Source organism: Chenopodium quinoa, unplaced genomic scaffold (genome assembly GCF_001683475.1).
Source record: "Chenopodium quinoa cultivar QQ74 unplaced genomic scaffold, ASM168347v1, whole genome shotgun sequence".
Taxonomy (NCBI): Eukaryota; Viridiplantae; Streptophyta; class Magnoliopsida; order Caryophyllales; family Amaranthaceae; genus Chenopodium; species Chenopodium quinoa.
In genome coordinates, this window is record NW_018744662.1 from 1,103,978 (window position 1) to 1,113,340 (window position 9,363).

Consider the following 9,363-nt stretch of genomic DNA (forward strand, 5'->3'; position numbering starts at 1 on the left):
AAAAAAAAAAAAAAAGAAGAAGAGAGAGAAAGTATATACCTATATCTATACGATGTTGTCGCATTATGGAGATTTTCATGTTGCCGCATTATATCTATCTGGTTTTTAAGTTGCCTATAAATGTTCAAGATAACATCTCAAATGTGTTGGAAGTTTTTTTGACTGAGTACGAAGTTTGCAAGTTGAAAGAGTTTATATATGTTGGTTAGACTAGGCAGTTTTCCATATCTATAATGTGTGACCTAAATTTATGTATGATGAGCTTGACTAATAACACTCATTCTGTAGTTAAAACAACCTTGTGGTCAAGTTTATGATTGTCCGTAAGTGTAATCCAAACCAAGTACATTGAGGATATGAGTTGGGGTAGTATTTCAAATTAAGATTGCTTGAAAGCTATTCAATTTCACACGCACCAAGTTCAATGAGGATGTTGTGATTGATCGATAGATGTGTGTATTTAATTTGTAACACACATGTCATGCAACCTACATTTATGCGCGTTATTATTATAGCATTTTAGTCATATAACTGATAATAATAAGCGTATGCTAAAAATAAATTCTACAAATAACGATCTTTGGGTTAAAGTAGGGCGGAGTAATTTTGAAATCTAATATTAATACTTGAAATTTTTTTACTATAGATATTCCAAGGAGGCCAAATAACAAGATTCTCTTAAAAAAATGACCCAATTAGACCTATTTGCCCCACCCACCTAAATAAAGAAACTTTCATGGGCCTCAATTGGATTATTCTTGTCCTATTGAAAACCAAATACAATGAATAATAATAACATTGTTCAAATTAAATAAATCTTAGTTCTCAAAACACGCTATTAAGCACATAAGACAAATTAGTACTAGCACTACTATTACATTTTAAGTGCAATAATAATGCAAATGTTTAAACATGTCGTACATCTCACATAAAATAAATCTTAGTAAAGTGATATAACAAGATTTTATAAAATAGATCCATAATATAATTCTACTATATACACTCATTCACACACCTTCTATGATAGTCACAAGCACTAAGCAAGTAGGCAAAAAGACCCACTACCAACATCAACTTGCCAATTTACATGACTAAAAAAAGGCAATGAAAGTCCCATTTAAAAAGGATCTTCCCCCCCTTCTTTCCATCCCACCACAAAACACACTCAAAAAAACTTCAATTCTCTCTTTTCTCTCTAAAAACTAAACCAGCAAAAAACTTAACATCTTGTTTAAGAGAGTACATATATATATAATCAAACCATATATATATATTTCTTGATCATGTTGCGTACATTGTCCGCGCTTAGGCAACAAATCGCCACCAAGAGAAAGAGTCCAAAGGTCGCCGATGAAACCATGTTTAGTAACACCAACATGGATGCATCAGGCATGCCTATATACGCCCATGACATAAATCGTACCACCCGGCGGCAACACCAAGCTTGGAATAACGGACTCTCGGTTATTTCTACCATTGTTCGTATCCCGTTTTCTATCCTTTCTTGCTTCTCTCAACACCATGGAAACCCCTCGGACGCTATGTGGGTTACCGGAGAAATGGTTAGAACTTCGTCGGAGATTGATCATCTTATGATCAGTGACAGCATGCGTTATGCAATTTTGATGTAGATCACACTCTTTTATTTAAGTAGGTTTTTTTTTTTTTTTTTTTTTTTTTTTTTTTTTGGGTTGAGGGTTTCCAAGAGTAAAATATACCAGTGGATGTAAGAGCTATATGAACTACCAGTGGATGTATTTAGTCTCTGTAAATTCTAGCTAATTATCTTGGAAAATAAGGGTTTTTTTTTTTCTTTTTTTTAATCTTCAAAGTATAATGACTTTCGGTTTAAGCTTGGGTTGGAGTAGGTAAAGCACTTTTTTTTTTTTTTTTGGGTGGTCCAATATATGAGAAAGCTAAAATTGTATTTGTACAGAAATTAAATGGAAACTAAAATTTGTACATATAGCTTAACCAAAAATGTATTAGGATGTCACATATTTTGATATTTGATATGCAATTTGTAGGAGATATATCCACAATGAAAAGATGATATATCCAGAGTTGATGTTTACTAATATAAAAATCCGGTATAAATCTAAGTTTGATGTTTATCAATGTGAAAAACCAATTTCATTATCAAGATAATTATTTTACAGTCAATGGGTTAATACAATTTTGTGTGTTCAGGTTGTAACATTCTACTTTATTGACTTCAAATTGAGCATTAAGATTCTCAAACCAAGTTAATACCTTTAAAATTGAGGTAGATAGTGTTTTGACCAAGGAATGTGACCTATTGGCATATGAATTAACTTTATCTATTTCAAGCAATATCCCTATAAATTTGGATCAATTTTTTTTTTTCTTATTTTTATTAATTGTATGTTTGTCTTTGGATTAATTTTTATATGTTTACATCATTCATGTTAAATTATGTTAATGTTGGATATTCAAATCACAAATTTAGTAAAACATGCGTTCCTTCAATTATGTTATTGGTAATCGTTATTCTATGACACCCAATAACATTAACAATAGATTTTTCTTTTAAGTGGGCTATTGATTGATGTCTCAATTAAATGATTATTGCTTTTAAAAATAAAAATAAAAAAATAATAAAAAAAAATAAAAAAATAAAGTTTATTGTCCCTGGTAAATGTGTTTAATTTTGAGGGGGGCTATGCCCCTTGTAAGGGAGAAAATTAACTTTCTACTCAATGTTATAAAAGAATTACATATCTATACCTATACAACCCTACCACATGTTTCCTCCAATTGAAACGACATGGTATGGTGTTATATTGGATTTGGCAGCATCTTTCATAATTTTATTCAAAACCAAGAATGAAAGAGGTATTAACCATAAAACTTGAACCTAGACCTTGCTTATACTTCTATTATTATAACGTGTTTCAATTATTAATCCAATGTAAACATTGATGCCATTTGGGGGAAATAAAATAAGATTTCTCTATTAGTGAAATAGAAGACTAAGGGTCTGTTTTCTACGGCTTAATATCAATTCAGTTTCATTCACTTCATCAACTTCAATCAGTTCAGTTCGGCTCATTTCAGCTTCCAATCTCCTTCTCTCATAAACAATTCATTTCAGCTCTATTATGTTCAGTTCAGCTCCAATCAGTTCAGTTTAGTTCAGTTCAACTCAGTAAATCAGAACAGGGCCTAAAACATGGTGTTTTTACTTTTACAAACAATTCACCAAAATGTCAATTTTTTCACTTTTTCCCCTCATTTTCTTAACCACCAAACATTTTCAACGTTCTCAAGACATTAATATAGTTATTACTACGAGTAACAAATGAAATTGTATATAATATACATGCATTGCACGGAATCAACACTAGTTGAAAAATAAGGAGAGAAAAAATAAAAGCAAGTTGATGCCTAATGTCAGTTAAAGCAAATGCAAATGTTTTTCCATAGAATGTTTTCCAAACAACCAAACTCTTTGAGATAACGCTCTATTGGATTTTGTCAACATCATCAATCACGACAAATCTTCATTTGCTATCTTCTTTATTTTTATTATTTTTAAAAAGGACTTGATTCAGTCACACATATTAAATCATTATAAATTAAGACAAAGATGCTTCAGAAATACTTAAACATAATGGATTTTTTTTGTATAATTACTTCCAAATCACAAGGACAACGTTCTTTTGCATAGCTTCAAAAGAGAAAAGATCCAATTCAATGTTATTAATGAATAAAGATATGGGAACAAATTCTGTTATGTAACTTTATATTTCATTTAATTCAGAAAGAATATATTCTGCACAATCTTTCCCTGCAATATGAACCAATGTCTCCTTTCTAACATGATTACATGTATAGTGCCATGCTACTAAAGTACTTATATCACAATATAAATCTATGTTTGATTTCACAAAGTTAAAAACAAGTTTCTATACTCTTCCTCCATATCCGAACACCTATATAACTTCGTCCTTAAAGAACTAGTTTAATTATATTCGCGACAATAATTGACATATATAGCTAGCTTACTACTCACAGAATCCCAACAACACTGTTATTCCCATATCTGATATCTCTATGGAAAATTCTTAACAAGGGCCATAAGGGGGAAGTAATCGATTCGCAACCATACCGATATCTCAACATCTATAACAAAATTCTTATTGAAGAATCAACCTGTTGCTTTATAGAATAAAAATGAAGCACATGACAGAAAAATGAGGTGTTAACTTAATCCATCATAATCCAAGGTTAAAATTTTAATGGTTGACTTTTTTCGACAGAATATTAAGGTGTTAACTTAATCCATCATAATCCAAGGTTAAAATTTTAATGGTTGACTTTTTTCGACTATGTCGAAAATGGGGATGGTTGACAAAATTACATCAATAGTCATCCAAATAGGGTAAGCATCATGATTAAGGAGGGAAAATGAAACAAAACAATACATTCTTGAAATCATGTGAATAATGTTGCCATGTTGGTAAGAAAATCATTGAAATTAAGCCAATAGTTAAGGAATATACCATATTTACTACAGAAAATAGAATATAATAGCTAATGATGTGGTTCAATCTATAACCATAATAAGTGGGATATAAGCAAGAGAAGTAAGAAAGCACTCCAATTAGAATTTAGCTTATATAAATGGGAACAAACACCCACTAAGCTAGCTAGTCATGATGATGAGTACATGCACTTCATGACTAATGATATCCATTTATCAATTGTGATAGGGTTGCCAAATATTTGTCAACTCACACCTCCAATTAAAGCAAACTATTTGTTCATTCTAGATAGGGTCAAGCTAAGGGATAATGAAATAAAGTCAACTTATTATGATCTTAAAAAGCATTTTCAACCAATTTTCAAGTTGCTTTCTAAGGTTGTCTTGATAATCTAGAAAGCATTATTTTATTTCACCCTTACCAAACTGCCGTCATTGCCCAAGGCTCAACAAACAATACATTCTTCCAAATCCAAATTAAGGGGTTACGTTACAAGTTCAAATTACACGATCATAGCAACAAAACTTTCAAATAGAGAGATTATATTTTGCATAGTTTTCATTGATACCATGTAGACATGTAGTTATTGTTTGTAGAAAAAAATTGGGTATATAACTTATAAACAAACATCCAAATCTTCTGCCATATTATCTCATGTTCCTTCCATCTGCATTAAAAGTAGTGAAAACCATTTAGAGATGTTCGGAGAAAGTTGTCACACAATATCACTTTTTTTTATTATTATTGAAAAGGTAGAGGTATTGGATAATTTTATACAGAGTATATTATATTACTATACACCAAATCCCTATAATTAGAATTTAATATTCATGTAAATTTTTTTACTTATTATAGGTAAACTAAATCCAGACAAACCGAGAGGAGCATATAAATATAATTATGGGATGGCTAACTTAAAAAACTGAATGTCAACTAGCTTCTAACATTCCATAGGACGTTTGTCATGCCGTCAAATCATTAGCAATCCATAATTTTCACAAGTCAAATAAGCCTCTGAAGTCAACTAAAGAAAAGATGGAGGAGGTGACAACCAAATACTAAACCAACATTTCCTCAAAAGATAAAAACAGCCTGTTCCTGCACATAACATTGTTCAATAGTTTAGCAACAAGGCCCTATAGTAATCTGTAATTAACAAAGGAATGAGGGATCAGTACACACACTAAACAAAACACAGGGAAGCCTATGCGAAACACCAAGATTATATGCTGTCGTGATAACGAAAGCTAGAGCATGGTAAAACCTTGGTACTAACAAAGAGTAATATCAATCACGTCGATACAAAACACTTGCGACAATATCAGTACGATATTAGGCAAACAGATGAAGATTTAAGATTTGCTGTTAAGGATTTCCAACTCCTGTCTACTTTGGAAAAGTAATTAACTAATAAGTGAAAGGAAAAGGAGCTCAAGGTACAATTACGCGATAAAAGGCAAGATCAAATCAAGGTTACATCAAATAAACCACTCAAGAAAATACAGGGCAGGGCAACTAAGGTACCTTTCAAGCTTTACTAGTTATGCCTTTCATCTTTAAAGAGGATTTTTCCAGATGCAAAGCATTATGCTCTTCTTTACCCCACATCATTAGCTACATGTTGGAAAATGACAGAATTAATAAAGTAGATTATCAGGTAACTATGGCAATAATAGAGTCTTTAGACTATTAAAGTTACACTCTTTCTTTCCTTTCCTTACAAGAGGTGCAAGAGGGGTAAGAAGAGATCTAAGCAAGTAAGCATTGGATTATAGTTAATTGAGTGAGCACGGCTCAATCAGGATACATAGAGTATTTAAAGAGCTAATCGAGTGAGAAGGTCTCATACAGGACCGGATTTGGGCAGAGATTTTCTGGCCTGAAATATGACTGCCTCAATAAGTCATTAAGCCAGACAAAATTTTTTGAGCTAGTCAAGTACTCAAGGTTTTCACATCATGACCCCAACTATACCAGGCATGGCAACGATTTTTTTAGGCCTAAAAAAGGCCAGCACCGACGTGCCAGGCAAAAACGAACCAGTATAATGGGGTGTATGCTAGATCGGCCCACAATCAGCTCTACTACAAGAAAAAGATACATAAAAAAGATGTAATCAGCACTGAAAACATATAGACATGGTCACCATGATCATCAGTAGGAATCTACAGTGTAAAGAGAATAATATCGCACTTCTTGTCCATTATAGAGAAATATCAGGTCGGCTGTTTGATGTTAACCGCTTAACCTGCAAAATTAATGCATGTAGTTGGTGTGAATATCAGAACAAGGCATTCAGCATCACAGAAAGGGACATGAACTTCTATTACCTGAATCCTATAACTTAAGTAACCATAATTAACTGCTAAAAGTGACAGATTAGGCATGAAAAACTCAAAATTAAGTAAATTAACCGCAATTGATACCACAAGTCCATATGAGAATCTACAAGGGTATAATTTTGTGTAATAAGAATCTACTAATCATCATTACTTTTCTTACCGGAATTTAGCTGTAATAAGAGAATAAGGCTAATCCAATGAGTACTGCTCCCCTAGATGCTGAGATGCTTAATAGAGGTAACTTTAGGTACGGCAGTGGGCTGTACCATGGTATTTGGATGACAACCAATGGCATGGCATAGACCACATGCTGTACTAATGCGCTGGATTGCTGGTCCATGGGCCATGGCACATTGTTCTACTGACCGTTGATTGTACCGAAATAGCACCCTGCCAATCATAACCGTGTCGTGCCATACTGCCATGTAAACCCTGCCATCATAACCGTGTCATGCCATACTGCCATGTAGTTGTGCTAATGTGCTGGATTGCTGGTCCATGGGCCATGGCACATTGTTCTACTGACCGTTCGATTGTACCGAAATAGCACCCTGCCAATCATAACCGTGTCGTGCCATACTGCCATGTAAACCCTGCCATCATAACCGTGTCATGCCATACTGCCATGTAGTTTTGCAGACTGCAACCAAAGCACGGTGACCTCATGTTGCATGACCCACTAATGTATTTCAGTAAAATCTGTTCAATATTGTACACACAGATATGCTACTTATGCTATGACTGAACTTCCTTACCAACCTCCCCTGCCCGATACACTCCTAAGTTCTGGCTAAAAGAGATAGAAAAATGGTAAAAATGCAACCATTACAGATTGGTAGCTCCTGATACAGTTATCTCAGCCTGTATGTACTTTGTACCGACATAATCTCCCCGCATTCTTTTCCATTCTAGAGGTCTTTTCAAAAGAAAATTGAGAGAAAAATAAAAGGATGTTCAGCATAAATAGTTACAGTAATACAACATCTAATATGTAACCATAATTGTCAAACACTACAATATTACTTGGAGTTCACTCCCCGGATGGCGGGATCTGTTTTGTGGTTCTTATTCCATGAAAAAGTTTAGGCAAAAAAATTTGCCACCCAAGAATCTCAAAAGCAGTCATAAATTCCAGAAGATCAACATGGTCAACTAGCACTGTAATATGAGTACAGGAAACCAATTTGCACTTCAGGTTGTTGAGTTCTGACTTACTACAAGCTAAGAAAAAAGCTTCTAACTTATGTGTTCTAATAAATTATGTCACTGGTAGAGTGATAGGCGCATGACTTTGTCATAAATTGTAGTTCAATACCATATCAAGAGATACTCACCATTATTTAACTACAAATTATACATATAAATTTGTTTTTGATTAGCAGGACCCTTGTGCAAAAAAAAAAAATCTTTACTATTTGTGACAAAAAATGGTTTGTGTAGTCATTTTTAAGTAGGCCTTCAATTGGGCAGAGAAAGCAATACACACTGTATGAATGGTGTGACTGTATCTGCAGCATCCAAATAGTACAAATCACCTCAGTCAGAATTCATCATAAGTGACATGCAGAAATTAGACAAGGATGGGGTTACTCTTCCATTATAAAGGGGGGAAAATAAGAAAAGAGAGACAGAGAGAATCCCTTTCATGTGCATCTTCTAAAAACATTGGTATCAAAGTAGTCATGAAACTGCAGAAATTCAATGAAACAATTTCGGTAAACTACTGTCCACATTAACATACATCAAATAGATACAACTATACTAGGTTCAGATACCCTAATCTTCATGGTGAAGGCTTCAAATGGAGCATGACCACACCACAGTAAACATCTTATGAATTTCTGATTGAATGGAATTGATCAAAATGTAAAAAGAAAAACAGTCAGTTATGATAAAAAAAAGGAGCAAAGAGGAAAGGTAGGTTATATGGCGGATGAAGGATTTTAGCAGAAATGAAGGTTCAAATGATTACTAAGCCGACAAGCATAACTAAAATATTGCAAACATATTGCAAGTATTAACAATAAAGGAACAAGCACACTAATAGACTAACAGTTCATGTCTCCATAAGAAATCATGCGCTCACCCCCATCAGAAGATTAAACGACAGGCAACAAGTCGTATTCATCATAGGTACAGAAGTTTTATATTGTTCTACAAGCTCCTGAAAGAATTAAAGTTGACAAAGGCTGGCAGTTGGTGAAGCAGAAGAATGCCATATGAAGACTCCAAGGCAGTTTCCAACATAGTATTTTTCATCCAAAACAGACATGTTTCAAAGTTCAGATAGGATCCAATGTATTAAGACTGGTTTCTGGTCGAAAGACACTCTTGCCCTGATTATAGATAAATAAAGTTTTGCACTATAGAATATCCAAGAAAAAATAAGGTAAAAAACAGAATTGAAAAATTCAACTAATCAAAGTAGTTTGCAGTTGTAATAGAAGTTGTTGGAATCATGCATTCATGACCATCAGCAAAGCAATCAATTGGCAATGCAAAAACATTTAGAG

The 9,363-nt window shown here is 33.4% G+C and overlaps 1 protein-coding gene across 1 annotated transcript; it reads left to right on the top strand.

Annotated features, from left to right (window-relative positions):
- The first annotated feature begins 983 nt into the window (after positions 1-983).
- On the top strand, positions 984-2,139 carry LOC110701915. The gene has a single exon (XM_021879520.1). The coding sequence runs from the start codon at positions 1,284-1,286 to the stop codon at positions 1,629-1,631; it is 348 nt and encodes a 115-aa protein (XP_021735212.1). The 5' UTR covers positions 984-1,283; the 3' UTR covers positions 1,632-2,139.
- Positions 2,140-9,363: the final 7,224 nt, after the last annotated feature.